Consider the following 20,206-nt stretch of genomic DNA (forward strand, 5'->3'; position numbering starts at 1 on the left):
CTCTGTGTTCATTGAGTGGGAAACAATTACATATTAAAGTGTTTATGATGGCTGGTGCAAAAGTCTTCATAAGAAAATGTAACCTAAAGGAATCTCTGTCAAATCATTTAATTGAACCAGAATGACTTTACCACATTACAAATACTTTATTCTTGTAATGTTTTCCTTTTTTTGAAACACTCTAATCTGGATATGGACGTATTGCCCTAATGACTGTATATTTACTCTTAAAGGTCCCATGTCCTGGCCATTCCTACTGATCATAATTCCATTGTTGAGGTCTACTAGAATATATTTACATTGTTCAATTTTCCAAACTCACATTGGTTTCTCATACAGCATCTCTGTATAGTATGTGTATTCTCTCTGTCCTAAACGGCTTGTTGGAGCTCCTGCCCCCCCCCCCCTCCCTATGAGCCCACTGTGCTCTGATTGGTCAGCTCGCCCACTCTGTTCTGATGTGTCCACCACCGTTACAGCGGAACATCAGTGATTATGTGTTACAATGGCGTTAGCAACCAGAAAATGACACCAGTAATGACAAACAGATGAGAATGCTGCGTGGGGTCTGGGTGCCGTGTTGGCGGGACGTTGCGGGGCTCGCTGCTGTGAAGAGCGGACAGTGTGAGCTGGATTAGTGGTGTCGTCTCCTGGTTGCTGCGTGGGGTCTGCGAGACATCGCGAAACATCCTGAGCACCATGGCCACGGGAAGGGGGGGGGAGGGTGCTGAGGGGGCTGCAGCACCCCCATCTGCGAGTCTCCACTAGCACCCGCACCCCCAAACACGGCGCACCTACAGTGTAAGCGCGCCACAGCTTCGCCGCTGCGAGGCTCCACTAGCACCCCTCCCCAGCGCGTCACAGTTTCGCTGCTGAAAGTGTGTGTGTGAGGAGCTCCATGGATTGGTCCATTGGGTCGTTGTTACGTCACTTACGTTACGTCAAAAAAATGGAAAAAGAGAAATCTCCAACGAGGCGTTCTGGGGCAGCATAGACAGGTATTTTCTGTGTTAAGAGTTTTACTCGCTACAGGGTGTACTTTGAGGGTTTGTGACTTTGCAGACCGTTTACATGCATAAAAAGCTACATAACACACAAGGGGACGGGTAATAACCGGAAAAGCATGACATGGGACCTTTAAAGCAACAAAAGAACATTCCAAACCATATTTAAAGCTCCATCATAATTTTTAAATGGTACAACTTTTCCCAATTTAACCTTAATGCTACAATATTTTTGACATATGCATCACAAACAACATTGAAAATACTTTATAATAAAATATTTATTCCCCATTCATTTTATATATACACTTGAATATCAATGCTGGCTTTTCGGTAATATGTTAAATTCACATATTATTTTGTGTTGATACAATCCTCAATTTTCTAATATCAATAGTGCAATTATTAGCTAGTCTGTGACCTGCTGGCTTGATTGAAAACAAACTGCTCGCTATGTCATTGTACCAGCCATAGTAAAATATGTTCACATAGGTAAAGTAAAACAAAACGACTTAATTGCTAATACAATGTACAGTATAATAATTGTACAATCATTCCTACCAGAGTATCTTGAATGATAGCCTCATGTAAAGGTTTTAAACATCCAAAGTGCTTCCTGTCACAGATGTCCAACACTAATAAATACTGAATATAATGTATACATGTATTCTTAACAAGTATTTGTTTTGTTAAAACAAAAAGGAAGACTCAAGTGTAACTATTAAGTACCTTCAAAAACGACAACCCTTATCCATGATATACTGCAGTGACGAAAGGCTGTATGCAAACTTATATTAAAACAAATCTGATAAAATACTCTAACTAAAAGTATCTGCTGCAATTTCCCCAAAGATATAACACAATTGTACAAAATGATTGTTGGTTCTTTCTCCAAAGTGTCAGTGCATTTTCCACCAAGGCAGGAAAGCATTTGTAATTGGACAGATATGTACCATCATTGGCTTCATTTAAGAATAAAATAAATATAACCTGTATCACAGAATACCCTAACCCATTTCCAGTCTTGATGTGCAGTTTGTAAATGCAATGCATGATGGTTCAGTCTTGACCTGAGTCTGTTTGTCATGCAGCTCAATGTCTCCACAGGACTGTCTTACATCCAAGCCTCTACTTCCAGAGACACTGATGAGGATATCAATGATATTGGAGTGATGTCCTGTTCATCTTCTCTGCGTGACTTCTTGTTGAACAGACAGGATGCTCTGTTTTAACTTCTTTGTAAACAGGTGACTGGCTCTTCCACAGTACGAGTTTGTGGTGGTCAGAAGTGACGCTTCCAGAGGCTGAAGCAGTGAGGTCTCCATGTTCTCACCAAATGGGTACTGGGACGAAGAGAAACATGAGCAGGTATTAGATGTCTAATTTCAGATCTTACTATACATGTTTTACTATTGCATTACAGATTTCTAAATCCACTGCTATGTGTCTTCAACGTCAGCTCTTTTCCTGCTCCTGACATAATAATAATAATAATAATAATAATCTTTATTTGTATAGCACCTTTCATACAACAAGCGCAGTCCAAAGTGCTTCACATAGACATGTCACAGAAAATGTATATCACACAGAATACAGATACCAGTAAAAGACATTAAAACAAACAAAAAATTGCATAGAGTAGACATATATATAAAATACAATTAGATTAAAGGTAAAGCAATTAAATTGTGCATTAAAAGGAGGAAAGTGCAAATTCAACACACAATCAGGTCACAGGTTAAAATGCATCGCAATACATTGAGTAAGTGCAGCATAGAGCAGGAGTTTGCTTCCTAAAAGGCTAAATGATATTATTATTTTTCAAGATTTCCACCAAGTTGGCTTCCCGGATGCCGACAGGTATTTGGTTCCACAGCTTTGGGGAATAGTTAATGAAAGCTGCGTCACCAAACGTCTTTTTACCACTATTTTCTGGAACTTGTAAAAAAACCAGCAGCAGAGGATCGCAGTGTTCTTGATGGCTTGTAGCTTACAAGGGAGTTCATAATGTAACTTGGACCTTTCCCATTAAGGACCTTATATGTCAGGAGGAGGACCTTAAAATCAATCCTAAAAGAAACAGGAAGCCAGTGCAGATCGGCTAGAACTGGAGTAATGTGTTCTCTCACGACACATGATTTAAGAAAGACTCAAAACATGCTTTAAAAAACAAACAAACAGAAATAAGTTTTTTTTATGTTTACAACTGTTGCATGCTGTAACAGCCATGATGGGACAATAAGAACTGTGTTCAAATCACACAAATTAAGTGCCACATTTATCACTGTCACTTCAAGACAATGACATTCTGCATTTGTTTCATAACCGTCAATTCAGAGTGTGATGGGATGATGAATATCTATCGCCACACGCTGTAAGAATGGGCTCAGTAAGGCGTAACATTGCTGGTGGTTACTACAGCTGCAGCATTCCAGATCTGCTTCATTGTTGGATGCTTTTTTTTGTCCCCAAGTGAAGAGCAAAGATAAAACTTCCATCTCTTCAGCTAGTTAATATAAGCAGCTAAGGCTTTTGTCACATAGAGAATGTAAATAAGAATGCAGGGTTTCTTTTTGTATCGAGGTACACCCTTCTTTTACTGCTCTAGTAAATAAGAAAATCACTATTTTACCGCATCTCATTTGATTCCAGTTTGGCCAAGCATTAGGTAACTCCAAGCTTTCACACTTTATTATATCTTTCATATACTGCAGCAGGCAATAAAGCACCATTAACAGCCTCCTATCGATTTTTATGTGGATGCTGCTGGTGCGTTGTCCACCCAGCCATCATGATGTCTCAAACTAGCATCAGCACTAAAATGTTTACAACTCTTCTGTGGGCTTGGCTGCGTAATGGCTGTGCCCTTTATTGCGCGCTCCTCTGCTGGCTGGGCGAGCCGGCCGTGGGAGCGGGGCTGACTAAGGAGCTCTTGGTGAGATGGAAATGAGAGTTTCCTCCAGAATTGCCTGCTCCAGGCTTTAGGAAGCTGTCCTCAAAGGACTGAGTGGGAACAAAGTGGGAGGGGGCCTGAGGAGCTGGAGCAACAGGAAGCACTGATAAAAGCTTCAAAATGTAACAACAGAGGATGAAACGCTCTTCAGTTAGGCCTTCTTCTCTCATAATGATACAACAAAGCCCTGAATCTTACATTTATCTACTTAATACAGGAAGTGGATTATGATTACTTATGGCAAAACACAGCACTCCTCCGCCTCCTGAAATCAGGTGCATTCTGGTTTGTGCCGTCTGGGATGCCGTATGCTTGTTTGTGCTGTCGGAGAGACTGATGGAGGCATGAGGGCCGAATGCCCCATAATGAAGCCCGCTCGTTTACTTAATGGCTGAGAACATTGCCCGCACTGATAGTGGCCAGGTTGAGCCTGTGGCGGTAATGGATGGAGACCGGCTAATGAAGCTTCCCCTACTCCCCCGATTACTGCCTGCATGTTGACCGGTGTGCTGAAATCAACTTGAGCAGATCGAAGGAGAGGCGCCCCGCAGTGAGAGAGCTCTTCAGCCGACTTGCTATAGCTTATTGATGATGAATGAACCGTGGACTTTTAAGCTCCAAAAGCTGAAACCCATACTAGATTTGAGAGATTTCATACTTTTTTCTGGCTTGTTTTTAAAAACATCAGAAATGTAGGGTGTCATACAAACCTTAGGATGCTAAAAAGTGTTTAGAGTACAGAAGGCGTTAAGAAGAAGCCACAACCCACCAGCTGTTCATAGTGAAATCCGGCCAACGCACACACCCAAGAGGAAGATATTAAAGGATGAGTGTGGTGATTCTATATTTTTCTAATTGTCAACAAATTAAAGAATTCCTCCTGCTAATAAGAATTGTCTGTGGGTCCCAATTCTCATATAGCTTACCTCTGTGTGCCATAGCCCATCAATGAGCAACACAGTTGTGCTAGCTGACAAGTTTCTTCACTTCATGAATTTTAGTGTTTTAGCTGACAACATGTAAAGCAAGCATTCCAGATGGCCAAAGGGGGGGGGGNGGGGGGCAGATTTCTCTGGCTTGGGAGAGAAAAGAAAGGAGGACGGAAATGTTTAACAGGCTATTGATTAAGCATTGGTGGACGGAAGCATCTATGAGAGCAAAGCAATGGCCTGGAGTGTCTATCGATAATTTAATGACAAGAAAATGGTTTTCCAAATAGTCTGGTCAACACAACTGCCCTCTAAAAAAGAAAGAGGCACCAGAAAGAAAGTCTATAAAAATGATCGTTTCCCCTGGAACAAACAAAGCCTTGATTTCTAACATTACCTCACTTTACAATATGTTATCCAATTAACAGTTGGAAGGAAACACATACTCAAAGTCAGGAATCCTTTGCAAAATGTGGAGATTGTTAACAAATAAGAAACCACAAGTTGTGTCATTTACTGTAGGGGCTCAGAGAGGCCGTATCTACCTTTTGGATGGCCTCATAGACGGCTCGAAATGCAGGCTGCTTTTCATTATGGTAAACTCCCCTGTTACCATGGAGAATGAAGACACCTTCTTGATCAGCCTGTTGACAGTTGCTGCCATAGATACAGTGGTCTGGACGGTAGTTCCACTGGCAGGGGAACAAATAGAGGCTTTCTGTAAAAAGTAGGAGAACTTTATTTTATTGATGAGGACTGTGAATTCTTCTTTTCTTCTTTCCTTTATTTAACCAGATAAAAAGCATTGAGATAAAATCTCATTTACAATGCTGACCTGGCCAAGAAGGCAGCAACGTTACACATAACACAAACATATAAAATACAGAGAACATAACTAAGAAAATTATTATTATTAGTATTGTTGGTGTTTCAACTGGAAATAAGGAGGCTCTGAGAACGAGTACAGCAGGGAGTCAAACCTGTGGCCCATACAGAGATAACTGAATGATTTGTTTAAACTGGGTTTATCCAATTAGAGCCTATTATAAACCCTCACATATACTTGTATATTTCAATTTAAATATCCAAAACAACACACTTAAGTAAAGACTTGTTTGTTTCCTGAAACAACATAACTTTCATGACTAGAAATAATGTTTTATATGTAATTGCACAAACCTGGGTTATGGTGAAAGATGATGTTAAGAAGATCCTGGTCACCCCAAGTGATATTGAGTTTATACTTCTGGAGAAGGGGCATCAGAATTTCCTCCCACTTCAGTGGAACTGTTGTCATGTCATTCTAGAAGTAAAAATACATGCTTATTGTGATGGTTTACAAAGGAACAACAAGAGTGACCTCTGCTGGTCAATCTTGGTTGTTCAGCTGAAGCTAAAGACCCCTTTAGTATTCTATTTTTCAATGTCTACATTTCAAATATCCCCAGACCCTTCAATGATAACTGTATGTAAAAGTGTTGATTTAATATGACTGGATAAAAACAGCATATTACTCCAAATACTGGTACAATACATTGGCAACAGCACATGGCAAAAGCTGACAGTAGCCAAAAATCTACACCTACCTTAAAAGATTTCTCCCTGAGGCGCGTCATGTTCATGAGCATGACTCCTGAGTTGATGCCTGTCTTGCCATAGTAAGGGTGTCGGGCAAAACGGTTGTACCATCCGATGCGTGGCTCCTCGTGCTCCGGAGCCATGGCAGCTAAGTGACTGGAATCGAACTGAGAAAGAAGAGCCCAGATATCCTCTACTGGCTGCAAAAAAATGATATCCGTGTCCACATAGAGCAAAGAATCCACCTCCTTCAGGATCAGCTGGAAAACAGACCAGAAAAACATTTGTGAAAACATTTAGCAAATGGGTAATAGTTATAAGCATGAAGGATTAGCTTAGATGTACAGGCAGGAAGAGTCTCTGAGAGGCACAAGGTTTGAAGAGCTTCTTCCACTCCTTTGCATTCTCCTCAGGAAAAGTGATAGGGTAGATGGTGAAGTTAAACTTGGTCTGAGCTGTCCTGGGCCAGGAGTCCAGCTTTAAGAAAAGATATGCACAAAGAAAGATTGTAATCGACAAATATTCCCATTTAAAACATGTACTTAACTAGTTATCTTGATAAAAAGGGTTTTGCTTTTATGCCAAAAAGTAATGGTTGCAATAATGCTTTAGTGTGCTTCTCTTTACACCAGAAGACAAAGGCTTAAGACATTGTTGAGACAGATTTAGATATATCTGGGCTATTGCTATTACTTTGTAAAAATCTGAAAATTAATACAAAAGTACATGAAAGTTCTGGTGTTGTTTTTGGAAAAGATACTCACAGCATTTTTGAAGGGCTCATGTAGATCATCCTCAGCAAAGATGTAAAAGTGCAGTGGCTTTTTGCTTAAGATAACAGCAGACTTCAACATGGTGAGAGTCTCCTCTAACCTGGTGCCACAGGCCACCACAGCCACGTGACTTCTCTCATCACTATGATGCTTTCCTGGAGAGCTGGACCTCTCTCTAAGAACCAAGACACACAAAAAAAACAGTCATCCTCAACCCCAACTTGTACATACAACAGCATGGCTACACTGACAGGTGCAGGAGAGAGAACAACTAATGTAGATATCACCAGGCTCAGCTGACTGTTGTTCAGCCCTGTAGGATTGGAAATGTCATTTTGTTTAATGAAGGGCTTCACATGAGGACTATCGCCAGTGCTTTTAGTTGCCATCAAGCACTCCTTGTAAACGACTAATTACTACTACTAGCACACATTTCAAAGAACACTCTGCCAATATTCAATCATATCTCTGTCAATATGTCATAAAATGGCAAGGCCACATACATAACTATGATGGACAATTGTAGTCAGGGACTCGGTTGTCAGCATGTTGGATCTCTCAACTCCTTGTATTTATGACTTATAGCTCATTACTAGTTTTGATTGCAGCAATAGGCCCAGTGTTTACTCTGAAATGTGTACCTAGGAAGGAGGGGAACGTTGTTAGTTAAAGTCTACGAATTATAAAGAATCTAATGGAAGCTTTTTAAAGAGGTGCTCAAAACCAGTCATACCTAAGAGATGATTCCAATAAGCAGTTCACTCCACACACATCAGCAGGCAGTCTCCAATATGGATTCCAGTAAGAAACTGACAATGATTTACACCTGACAGAATGAAAACATGATATTTTGTTTCCTTAATGATACATTAATCAAACATACTTTGGGATGAGATCATAGACAGTATATAATAGGATTAGATCTACCTCCTACCTACGTTTAATTGTTTAACAGGTAGCCGTTCTATAAATCCAGCAAAAAGCTAATGATGGATACAATCAATTAGCTAGCAATTGCAAGTAATGTTAGAGGATAATCACTTATCTAACTAGCTAACTGGTGGTAGATTTCAGATACAAGACAGACATTGTCAACACATACCGCTGCTATAGACCGTAGTTATAAAATAGCATGATGAGTACGCGTGCTATATTTCCAATGTATCCAGCTAAGGCTAAATTGCTAACCAGTTTTTACGACTTAACGTCAGATTTAGAAGTCTTTTCAACTTTGTAATTGTAACCATATGATTTCGGTTATAGTCACGCTAACTTTATTCCAAGTGCAAATGTAGCTAAAGCTAACTAATAGCTCTATTATGCGCTCACTAATGCACTTCATTAATGCTAAGTGATTAGCTAGCTAAGCTACCTGTCAAGCCCTTCTTCATGGTCTCGGCCTGCTAGTCCTGGCCTTTTCCTGAGAAGGTGGCCGTCGTCATGACTGCGCCCGCCGGGTATCCCCTGCTCTTTTAGGCCCCAGCCATCGCTGTCCTCCAAGGTGGAGGCTAGCTGGTTGAACACATACACCAGTGAAAAGAAAATGAAGACCATGCACAGGAGAAATGCCTGAAGATAGCATCGCATTTTGCGTTTCAATTTGCATGCTCTAACGGAACATTTTTGTGGATTTTTAGCTACAATCTGAGGTGCTACCAGGTAACTAATTAATCATAAATCAAGTCAGAAGCTATAAGCTAAACCGAAGAGCACGGTCGGTGTTTACAGTTTTCCGCCCCACCCACATATGGTACACGTGTTTGGCGTTTGATCAGTCATCTGTCAGTTATGTTACAGTGTGCGAACAGCAGGTGTACAGTAGACAGCCATGTAACTAGGAATTAGTACATCCATGCTTAGAGCTCGGTGCATATACAATGTTAATTATGATCCTGTCAAACGTTCTGTTCGGTTACCATTATATTAGTGAGCTTGACATGCACGTTTTAATTCGACTGACAGTTTTGACTATTGCTGAGTTATACAGTCTATGGATGAAAGAACAGTTGTATCATTATGTCTTCAAAAGTAAAAGTATCATTGGAGTACTGAACTACTGATTTGTTGACATCAGTTGAATGTTGGAGCAGTTAGGTTGTTTAACCTATAACAATGCATGTTTTATTAGTGATCACATATTTTGTCACAAGGAAAATAATATGGAAAATGCCTGGCTGTCAAATAAATGTTCACATTTAACCTGAAAGCCTAATGTAAAGTATAGAGTATCTGGTATAAATACTCAAATATCTTAGGGTTTTATTTATATACATTCTGTGAGAAATAAAATGAGTTGCTTTTCATAATTTCTGTCAAGGGCCTTCCTCTCAAGACACAGTTTGAAGAACATGATGAAAGATAATTATAACTCACACAAACAGTATGGTGAAGTGGGTGCAACTCATTAATTGACCTGAACTGCCTACACAAGTTAAATACCAAGTCCATTGATTTTTCATTTCTCGCCTTTATGGAACATATCGGTAAATCTGTGAAAAAGGTTAACAAATTCAATACTTCCATCCATTAATTATGGAGACACTAAAGCAAATTATTGAGGTCAATAGTTCAGTTTCAGTAAAGCAACATTTAAAGAAATCCAAATGTTTTACAAATGATTTTTAAAAAAAAACAATTGTAGCAGGGAGAACATCTTGAAATAATAACATACAAGTATCTAGAACTTATTTTATTTAACAGTATTTTACAATATAAACCATTCTATAGATCAGTGGTTCCCAACCTTTTTTCCCAAGAACCCCCCCAAATGACTCCTGAGGAGACCGATCTGATCGGAGCAACTGTGACAAATAATCCAACTGAAACCGGCATGGACAATGACTGTTTTAAAAATGCGCCAGAAATTATCCAGAAAAGCCTGGTTTGGACACTTTACGGGCAGAAGAAATATTTCTATTAAAGAAAGAATTATACATTTCTGTCTTTTTTATGCCTTTAATAGCTACTAACTTGAATTATTATTCAAATTAATTAATCAATTATTTTTTTATATTTGATTGTAATGTAGAGACAATGCTTTTAGTGAAAATCATGTATTGCTTTAAAATTATATGTAAACAAAAATAAATTAAAAAAAGTCTAAATACGATATTTGGCCTCAAATCATCTGAGGCCTGGCACCCCCCCTGCGATCTTTGGCGCCCCCCCAAGGGGGGCGCGCCCCCCAGGTGGGGAACCACTGCTATAGATTACATCATGCTTAGCTCTACCAAGTGAACGAGAAGCATACTTATTCAATATTTGAACTCAAATGTTAGACAGTAAAAAAAGTATTGCATCCAATGGCATAAACTGGAGCTGGATCAGGCCAGTAACCAACAGTGTAATGATTTACTGAAAATTAAACAGAGGAATTAATGCTAACAAATGTTATCATGAACATTGGATGCCATTAAGTGCAAATTACGATAACAAAATTCAAAAATAAACTACAATTCTGAGATTACATTTTATATTTTCTTTCACAATGCATAATTTATTCTGTGCAGCAACAACCAGCTCAGTGTGATGCTGAAGTAACACTTGGCACAGTTCAAATGACATCCAGGATTTAATGCTACCGTTCCTTTTCTCCGTTCATCATGCTGCAACAGTTCTTTGAGTTGAGCATACAGCACACGTCCCACCTCCTGAATTCTTTATCATCGTGGAATGGCAGTGAAAAATACAGCGTCAGAAGTGAATGCTATCATATTTGCATTTAAAGTATTTAACGAAAAAACGTGCATGTTGAATTGTAATCTCTGCTCGAGGCTGTTGAGAGTGCAGAAGAATGGGGTGTGTGAAGGTTAGTGAGTCTCTCCGTTAACCGGTGAGGCTTCCCTGTGGGGCGAAGAGCATCGGGACACCCCCCGTTCAGTGTTATCAGAGCTGGAGCCACTTTGACTGTGTTGGTCTGCTAAGGCAGCACCTGTTGAAGTTGGCGTGGGTTTGGCTTTCTCCTTAAAGTCTGTGATTATTACAGTCAAGTCTCCAACTGTGACTTCTAGATGCTGGGCGCTGCTCCTGTCGATGTTTTTTAACCGGGGCCTGGTGTGGAAAAAGATACAAAAAACAATTTTTAAACGTTTTTGGAGGATTACAAATATCTCAGTTGCAAAGACCACTGATTATTAAGATGAGCCATTTGACTATTTCCTTTAAAAATAAATTACCTCGTTTTTTTATGGCTTTTCTTTTTCAGTGTTGGGTCTTTATCACTCTTGGCTTTCTCTGATTTTTCTTTTTTCTCCTTTTTGGGGAGTGTGGGTGATGCAAACTGCTGATTTGCTTGCTGTGTGACCAGCTGAGAAACAGGCCGTGGTTTTCTGAAAGAGAAACAAATATATATTGGCAATATGGTTACATTCATATATGTTTTAACTTAAAAAAAATATATAGTGTACTGTTAACAATGGTTTTAAAGTCTGAACAGTAATCAGGTACCCATATACAGTGGGGCAAAATAAGTATTTGGTCAATAACAAAAGTTCATCTCAATACTTTGTTATATACCCTTTGTTGGCAATGACAGAGGTCAAACGTTTTCTGTAATTCTTCACAAGGTTTTCACACACTGTTGCTGGTATTTTGGCCCATTCCTCCATGCAGATCTCCTATAGAGCAGTGATGTTTTGGGGCTGTCGCTGGGCAACACGGACTTTCAACTCCCTCCAAAGATTTTCTATGGGGTTGAGATCTGGAGACTGGCTAGGCCACTCCAGGACCTTGAAATGCTTCATACGAAGCCACTCCTTCGTTACCCGAGCGGTGTGTTTGGGATCATTGTCAAGCTGAAAGACCCAGCCACGTTTCATCTTCAATGCCCTTGCTGATGGAAGGAGGTTGTCACTCAAAATCTCACAATACATGGCCCCATTCATTCTTTCCTTTACACGGATCAGTCGTCCTGGTCCCTTTGCAGAAAAACAGCCCCAAAGCATGATGTTTCCACCCCCATGTTTCACAGTAGGTATGGTGTTCTTTGGATGCAACTCAGCATTCTTTCTCCTCCAAACACGTCTAGTTGAGTTTTTACCAAAAAGTTCTATTTTGGTTTCATCTGACCATATGACATTCTCCCAATCCTCTTCTGGATCATCTAAATGCTCTCTAGCAAACTTCAGACGGGCCTGGACATGTACCGGCTTAAGCAGGGGGACACGTCTGGCACTGCAGGATTTGAGTCCCTGGCGGCGTAGTGTGTTACTGATGGTAGCCTTTGTTACTTTGGTCCCAGCTCTCTGCAGGTCATTGACTAGGTCCCCCCGCGTGGTTCTGGGATTTTTGCTCACCGTTCTTGTGATCATTTTGACCCCACGGGGTGAGATCTTGCGTGGAGCCCCAGATCGAGGGAGATTATCAGTGGTCTTGTATGTCTTCCATTTTCTAATAATTGCTCCCACAGTTGATTTCTTCACACCAAGCTGCTTACCTATTGCAGATTCAGTCTTCCCAGCCTGGTGCAGGTCTACAATTTTGTTTCTGGTGTCCTTTGACAGCTCTTTGGTCTTGGCCATAGTGGAGTTTGGAGTGTGACTGTTTGAGGTTGTGGACAGGTGTCTTTTATACTGATAACGAGTTCAAACAGGTGCCATTAATACAGTTAACAAGTGGAGGACAGAGGAGGCTCTTAAAGAAGAAGTTACAGGTCTGTGAGAGCCAGAAATCTTATTTGTTTGTAGGTGACCAAATACTTATTTTACAGAGGAATTTACCAATTCATTCATTAAAAATCCTACAATGTGATTTCCTGGATTCTTTCCCCCCATTCTGTCTCTCATAGTTGAAGTGTACCTAGGATGAAAATTACAGGCCTCTCTCATCTTTTTAAGTGGGAGAACTTGCACAATTGGTGGCTGACTAAATACTTTTTTGCCCCACTGTATACACTTTTAAGCATATTTTGCTTTCTGTTATCATTCTTTCAAGTCAAAAGTGAAAAGATTCCTTGCTAATGCTATTTGGATGTAATTGATGGGGGACAACATTCACAGCACTCATTTTGGGTTAAAATGCATACACAATTTCGCATGAAGTTAATATGTGGATTCAGCTACCTTACCATTTACATCTACATTTGTCAAATCAAGTGTGTATCTTTCAAATTAAAAGTACAAAACACCTGCTTTCTGTTACTTCTAACAGTGTTTGGAGAAACAGAGCTGTAGCTGAGGTAATTGTAATATTAAGAGGGATTTTCACACTAAAAAGGACAATAACCTTGAAGATACTCCCTTGATTTGATTAACTCATACTGCTGAAAGAATATTACCTTGGAATACATTTCGGCACAGAACTAGGACTGTGGATATTGCCCCCCATGTATTTAAGTAAAAGGACGGAATCTCTTCATGGTCAGTATGAGCAATATAAATAATAACATCAAAATGGCACCGTACAACTGTTTTAAGAACATTATGAAAATGTAAGTGTTTAAAGGCATGAGATACATTTCCTCTTCATTTTACCACCTTTACAATTGTGTCTAAGTGTTCCTGCGAGTGTGACCATCGGCTTTACATTTTATGTGTGATGTAGGGATATGTAAATGTTTCAATATGCTGCCTGTTCATTGGATCGTCTAGCTTAAACTAATTTAGTCTACAACATGCCTAAAATAAACCATACATTTATTAATGTTTATAAGTTTGGTTGTGTTTTTAAAGAGGTGTTGATTGTCATTTTGGAGGCTGGGGATTGTGATGCTGTCGATTACAATGCGTTATTTTTAAGTAGTCTACCCTCCCCCGAATGACATAAATAGTGTGGACAAGATAATAATAACATCTCAGGATAATGCAATACAATTTAACAGCACACAAATCATGGTAAAATACTGAGGTCCTGAGTACAATTCTTTGCAACAACTGTCAATTTTGACAAGACATCCAAAATCTATATCTTTGGTTGTGTTGAGCTGTATTTTCTGCATTTTCACCCACACAAAGTTCTACATTTTAAAGTTTAAATAGATGTCTTGCCACTAACAGGAATATAACTATATCGTGGAAACTCTGCATTCTTTGTTTATTTTGGTTTTCATTAAGAAGTTGTAAAAATTGCTAAAACATCCCCCACAAAATGCTAAAGACATAAGGCCATAACCCAAAACTACATACAATTGTTTCCATAAAGTTCAATCAACCTCTATCTATCTCCCTTTTCAACAAACACTGAGCATTAAACCCTTTATACAGATAACATTTATGCATGGATGTTAGATAGCTGATTGTATTTTTTTTTTTTTTTTAAATCATGCATTAAAGTAGTTTTGCATTGCTCTGATTGTTGCAAAAATACAAAGCCAGACTGCCAGAGTTATTCTTACCGAGTGGACGTCCCCTTCCGCACATCACAAATCATGCACTTGAACTCCTCAGCGGTGTTCTTGAACGTGCAGACGCTACAGTCCCAGTAATTGTCATCTGCGGAGGGCTTAGGTTGCCGCTTTGGCCTTCAAACAAAAACAAAACAAAAACACTGTGATAACGTCACATTTTCAAAGAAAGACAAAGATTACCGAAACAAGAAATACACGACTCTAAAGTTATTTTCTGCTCACAAGTCAGTCACAGAGAAAAGGGGAGCTTTCAGTTCACACAGGCAGTTTTCCCCCATACCAAACCAGCAGCCATCCGCCATGAGCACTTCAGTAAAGCAGCTTCATCCATTGACCGAGCTTTCTGCCCTCAAACGGCCCGATAAAGTCTTCATCTAAAGACACTAGCAGCAGTTTTACCTTGTGGGGCTCTTCTTGTCTCCCATCTTACGTAACTTCGACTCACGGGAGTTAAAACACGTCAATGTTACAGGTGAAAAAACGCATTTAGCTGCTACTCAGATGTCGTAGAAACTCCTGTCGAGGACAGTCACGTGACGCCGGTTCACCCAATCACAGTTAATGTAATCACAACAGACGCTGTAATAAATGTGACACAACATTGATGAAGGGCGCTTTGTCAAATTGTTCATGGTAAAATGAGAGCGTGCGGACGTAGACATGTTCCATTGAGGAATGGGGAAGTAAAATAATACTATGTATTACTTTTATGTTCAATAAAATGGCATATTAACAGAGATCTGTGGACTTTTTATGTTTGAGGAGTTGACTTAATATGTTTTTTATTTTTAAAACAAAGTCCTACATTTTGTTCTAATACATTTTTATGCGTGTTATGTACACAAAACTACTAGGTAAACACAATGTAAGAACATGGTGAAAAGGTAATGCATAATAATTGTGCTTGCATGAAGGGTATTAGATTATATTTACTTTAAACCCTTGCCTTTATACTCTACATTTTTAATGAACATTTTGTACTTTTGATTTTACTTTATTCACTGAGCAGCCATAGTTAGACACATTACCACCGGTCGCCACCAGAAGGCAGCAGCGCACTGTTTTCCGGAAGTGGTCATTCAGCAAAGAAGAGCGTCCATGCTAGGGGTTTGTTTGGGTTCTCCTTTGCAGATCCAAGAAGAAAACAATTCGATTGTCGGGTAACTTATTAAGATTAATTTTTTTTTTACCAATAGGATAATTATGTAAAACGTACTTTGGTGACCAGGAGTATTACGATCATTAACAGGTGGGTGATCTTTTAGCGATTTCCTCTTGTGCTGTGATGCTATCAGCTACATCTGTGCTCGAACAGTGCTACTTTAATTCTGTGGAGCTTCGTGATACAGGACATGCATTTCAGTTAGTTAAACCATCTCAATCACTCGCTGCAATTGCTTTATTATGCGGTGTCTAATGATGTCCACTTCCCCTATCGGAATTTCGATGTTTGGATCACACTTATTTTATCTTTACTTTAAAAGATAGTGTGTAGTGGTGAATTGTTGTAACGTTGTCCCCAGCAGATGCCATTTAAGTATACATACACTGTAATACATCAACTATTTGAAAGAAGGGTGTTACTTGATGCAAAGTGAATGTCAGAAGGCTTTGGTAGAATTATCGTTGTGTTGGAGAAGTGGAAGTGGGTTTGATGTTATCGTGTGTGTGTGTGTGTGTGTGTGTGTGTGTGTGTGTGTGTGTGTGTGTGTGTGTGTGTGTGTGTGTGTGTGTGTGTGTGTGTGTGTGTGTGTGTGTGTGTGTGTTTGGTTATATGTTCAAAACAAATATACCAGCTTAATAACACTCTACCCTTTCCCTTCTTCAAGGTCCATCATTCTCTACTGTGACATATTGTGAATACCAGACAGCAGACCAAATCAGTAAGTACAAAAACAAAACAGCACTTTGCATGTGTTACAAGCATAGCAAGATTCAAGGCTTTTATTTTCATTCTTACATAGCTACAGTGTAGATATGTCAATGAAAATGTTAGGTCACAGGCTGCTCCAAAGGTGCAACACAATAAACAGATAACATAGTACTGGTAAATACAAACAAAATAGAATATCAATGTAATAAATGGTCTTTTAGAGAGACTGCCACCTAAAACTGGGCTGTACCACTTTTCTCAACATGTGGAAATGTCAAGTATACATACCTGAGCAAGTTAATATAAGCCTACCAGTGTTAGGCTTTTCACTTTGCACACTTTCCAGTGTCTTAAGATGACAATGCTTGGGACGATCAATTAATTATCATCTATGTCTGCAGACCCCGGCTTCTTCACCTTTTTTCTTCTGGTTTGATGTAGGATAATTTCCCCAGTAATTACAGCCAGTCAGAATCTCAGGAAACCTATTTGCAATATGGACTTTTAGTGTGGAAACCATTTAGTGAAATGAACATGAGATGAGCATCACAAAAATTGACCACTCTGTGTCTTATGCAGACTCAAGCTGATGATATGAGTCCTCACCTTGGTTAAAAAATACTTCCTGACAATGCATTCTAAATATGAATAACTATCTATGCCAAGCCTAAGAAAAAAAAACAGGATTTTGTGATGACGAAGCCACATTTTTCACTGCATATTTATTAAATAACATACTTTACTTGATAGCTGAAGTTTGAACTAATGATCTGACTGATGGACAAACACTTTTTTTTCCTTTGCAGTGGCATTTCGCAATGGCCGAAATCCACTTAGAGAGAAATATGAAGAGTGCATTTTAGGAGCGGATTCGAGAGAGGTAAGGGGAGATGTTGTTTTCTGTATCCAAATGTATTAATTGAACTAATAAGTGCAGAGAACTGATTTAGTTTACTGTATTTACATCGCAATCATGTGTTTAGCTTTTTATGACCATGACATTTATTTATGGTAGTATTCAGTATTAATTTACCTTTCTTCTTTTGTTGGTCCCTCTATATTTGGGGGATATTGTTGTTGCATCCTGATCTTTAAATGCTGTTTTTCTGCTCTTTTTAATCAAATTTTGCACAATGCAACATTAATTGGCATCTTAGGAATAGGTTCATTTCTGGTTTGAAACATAGGTACTTGCAAGCATGCTTAAAGAGCGGATATATTTGATGTAATATAAACTATTGTTTTATTTCAGGTGACAGTCCATCGAGTTGTCAATATTGTGGAAAAGGGGAACTCCATGCCTCGGACAAATGTGAACTATGGTTCTAAAAGTTCAAATTTTTCAATGTGGAATGATGGTCCTCGGAATTACCAGGACTCAAGAGAATTTCAAGGCCATGACGGTTACCCACCGAATGATCGTCGATATTTTGATAATAATTCAAACAACAACCATTATCGCAGAAATGCCTCACCTCCAAGAAATGTAAGTAAAAGTTGGTATGGTTTAAAGGTTTAAAGAATTACATCTGTTTTTTGTTTCAGGTTTTAACAAAGTTATTTTGACATTCAATATTACTCACAAAAACCAAATGTCCTTTTTCTTTTACACGTCTTATAACCTTTTTAAAGTGGATTAAAAAAAAATGTTTTAAGCGTTTTTAACATCCATGTTAACGAGCACACATCTTTTTCACTGCTTTGATGGCGCATTGTAGCATGTACTGTATTTGGGCATTAGTGCCTATTGCCTAATAATGTATTTATGCTTATTGCTGATCAGTGTAATCGTCAGATACCACTTAACATGAAGGTTTACTAAGTAACTTGCATGCTAACATGGATATACATCCTCCTTCGCATTTTCAAGATAAACACGATAGTGACCTGCTTCCACAAATGCTTTCATAGGGACCCTTTAAGTTTGTTTTAAATGTGATATTTGTTTTTTTAGGAGGGCCATTATTCCCAACAGCCCTATGACAGAGATGATTTAAGGCATCAGTTAGCCTCAAGGTAAATAACATCTTACAATTATTTTAATATTTTATTTTTAATTTGTCACATGCTGTTTAGTCAGATGGTCAACGTCTTCATTTAATTCTTAATGTAATGCATCAAACTGTCCACAAGGTGGAAGCATGGTTCCGTCTTTTGAAAGGTGAGTATATTAGCTTGATACACAACAAGGTGTGTGAGTTGCATGTTATATTAGGAAAAAACTGGGTCAACCAAGCTTATGAAAGTACATTTAACTTTAAAAATGATTACTTTAACATTCAACCAAATACTTAAGAATATCACATGTATTATAACAAAATATTGCTTTGGAAAATACCTTGGCATAAAATGATAGCTTTTGGAAATATATTAAGGAAAGACTTTTAATTATCTGTGACCACACTGCTGTTGAGATAAGTTGAAGAGCTTTCACAGAGTATCCAAGCCAAGCAGTTCCATCAACAGACACTCTTCTCGCCTCGGCCACTTTAACATACCAACACTTTACGAAGCTCCCCTCTCCAGGAGTCACACCAGGCTAGAGAGGGGACAAAGAGCACTAGTGTCTACTCACTCCACCAAACAACCCCACCCGAGAGAAAAAACAGCTGGACCACTCCCTCTTCAGTCAAACACCCACACACACATCTTAGATATTCTGAGCATCGTACGGCTCATTTAAATTAGATATGTTCAAGTTCCAATTTACCCTAAAATCTATTTGTATTTTGATGACTGTTTTACTGTATGTATGGGTACCTGACTATTGTTTTAAGACAGACTCGACACACTGGCACAAACCTTAACCCTCCTTTAACAGCACACATGTAATAATGCTCCATCATTTAAAAAAAAAAACGGTATACCAGCAGTGTTTTAGTTTCGCAAAAGATTATGCTATAGCTTCTCCTGCAGCTGCGTCAGAAAACATAATATTTCTCAGACAGTAAGACAGGGAGTCTGTCTGTAGGATCCTCATTTATTTATTTATCCAAAGCAAGGGTCACTGTCATGGGGAGTGGTGGTTTCGTTTTTGTGGCCACCTGCGTATACTCTGTAGCTACAAGTAGCCCCTTACCGTGCCACTATACAACTAGGGGTGTGGAATAAAGACAAGAAGTACAAGAGCATAATAAAGTTTTTGCAAATGCCAAATTAATCATTGCCTTCTTTTTCCTGTCCTTTTTAATTCCAGTTTAAAAAAAAAAAATTAAAACTAGCCAACTGGTTTTCTTTGTGTATATTATAAGGAAACAATACCATATTATTATCAGATGTCATTATTAGTTTGTTTTATCTCGTTGTAGCCTCGCTGGATGCCCTACCAAGTTATTGCTTATTTCGGGTCATTCCTTAGTGTATTGACTGCCATCTCGGCTTCAATATACGTGTAATATCCGGGGGAAGAATGTCTGATAAATGCTTGATTTACTCTCTATAGAACTGTTGTTTTTTTCAAAATTAAGTTAATCACTTTTTTGTCTCTATCTGTAACCTTTTGATGTTAGTTTTGAACTGCATAGATGGCAAGTCAGTGTTTGAAGTAGCCAGGACTCAGCCTGCCATTTGCCAAACAGACCACGAGTCGTAAAAGTTTGAAGCCTGGTTAGACCTGCTCTTTGTTTAAGATGTGGCTTAAGTTCAGGCAGAGGTCATGAAAACCAGGTGCCTTTGGGTCATTTATACCTCTGGGCTTTAAGGTCGTGCTCGGGCACAAGCTACAAGCCTGGAAATAAGGAAAACAAGTCGAAAT

The 20,206-nt window shown here is 39.0% G+C and overlaps 3 protein-coding genes across 6 annotated transcripts in view; 1 reads left to right on the forward strand and 2 right to left on the reverse strand.

The window, feature by feature from the left end:
* Positions 1-1,270: 1,270 nt before the first annotated feature.
* Positions 1,271-8,976, reverse strand: LOC104962548 (glucoside xylosyltransferase 1-like). 2 transcript variants are annotated; one of them, XM_010790999.1, is made up of 8 exons: positions 8,610-8,976; positions 7,971-8,063; positions 7,229-7,412; positions 6,810-6,941; positions 6,473-6,724; positions 6,066-6,189; positions 5,432-5,604; positions 1,271-2,347 (listed from the first exon to the last, which is right to left on the reverse strand). In XM_010790999.1, the coding sequence occupies exons 1-8, from the start codon at positions 8,822-8,824 to the stop codon at positions 2,186-2,188; spliced, it is 1,335 nt and encodes a 444-aa protein (XP_010789301.1). In that variant the 5' UTR covers positions 8,825-8,976; the 3' UTR covers positions 1,271-2,185. The 2 variants fall into 2 exon arrangements, with proteins under 2 accessions (XP_010789301.1, XP_010789303.1); XM_010791001.1 differs by lacking the exon at positions 7,971-8,063.
* A 1,363-nt stretch (positions 8,977-10,339) lies between these two features.
* Positions 10,340-15,135, reverse strand: yaf2 (YY1 associated factor 2). 2 transcript variants are annotated; one of them, XM_010791003.1, is made up of 4 exons: positions 14,979-15,135; positions 14,568-14,693; positions 11,413-11,565; positions 10,340-11,287 (listed from the first exon to the last, which is right to left on the reverse strand). In XM_010791003.1, exons 1-4 carry the CDS (start codon positions 15,002-15,004, stop codon positions 11,047-11,049), a joined length of 546 nt encoding a protein of 181 aa, XP_010789305.1. In that variant the 5' UTR covers positions 15,005-15,135; the 3' UTR covers positions 10,340-11,046. The 2 variants fall into 2 exon arrangements, with proteins under 2 accessions (XP_010789305.1, XP_010789304.1); XM_010791002.1 differs by lacking the exon at positions 14,979-15,135 and adding an exon at positions 14,802-14,966.
* A 520-nt stretch (positions 15,136-15,655) lies between these two features.
* LOC104962550 (periphilin-1-like) overlaps positions 15,656-20,206 on the forward strand; it is a 21,706-nt gene continuing 17,155 nt past the window's right edge. The window contains exons 1-5 of one of the 2 annotated variants that reach the window (XM_010791004.1): positions 15,656-15,828; positions 16,409-16,462; positions 17,259-17,332; positions 17,705-17,938; positions 18,407-18,468. In XM_010791004.1, the coding sequence (XP_010789306.1) occupies position 16,462; positions 17,259-17,332; positions 17,705-17,938; positions 18,407-18,468 (371 nt within the window). In that variant the 5' untranslated portion in view covers positions 15,656-15,828; positions 16,409-16,461. The remainder of the gene's footprint in view (positions 15,829-16,408; positions 16,463-17,258; positions 17,333-17,704; positions 17,939-18,406; positions 18,469-20,206) is intronic. The other variant, XM_010791005.1, reaches the window with a different exon arrangement.

Source organism: Notothenia coriiceps, unplaced genomic scaffold, assembly GCF_000735185.1.
Source record: "Notothenia coriiceps isolate Sejong01 unplaced genomic scaffold, NC01 NC01_scaffold00034936, whole genome shotgun sequence".
Taxonomy (NCBI): Eukaryota; Metazoa; Chordata; class Actinopteri; order Perciformes; family Nototheniidae; genus Notothenia; species Notothenia coriiceps.

Excerpts from the sequence above, each read along its gene's own strand:
- LOC104962548 (XM_010790999.1), bottom strand. The coding sequence starts at position 8,824 with ATGCGATGCTATCTTCAGGCATTTCTCCTGTGCATGGTCTTCATTTTC. Across the intron at positions 7,413-7,970 it reads TTATTGGAATCATCTCTTAG|AGAGAGGTCCAGCTCTCCAG; the intron begins GTATGACTGGTT and ends CTTGGTTCTTAG. Across the intron at positions 6,190-6,472 it reads TCAGGGAGAAATCTTTTAAG|AATGACATGACAACAGTTCC; the intron begins GTAGGTGTAGAT and ends TTTTACTTCTAG.
- yaf2 (XM_010791002.1), bottom strand. The coding sequence starts at position 14,881 with ATGGCGGATGGCTGCTGGTTTGGTATGGGGGAAAACTGCCTGTGTGAA. Across the intron at positions 14,694-14,801 it reads CTTTTCTCTGTGACTGACTT|GCCAAAGCGGCAACCTAAGC; the intron begins GTGAGCAGAAAA and ends TTTTGTTTGAAG. Across the intron at positions 11,288-11,412 it reads AAAAGCCATAAAAAAACGAG|GCCCCGGTTAAAAAACATCG; the intron begins GTAATTTATTTT and ends TTTCCACACCAG.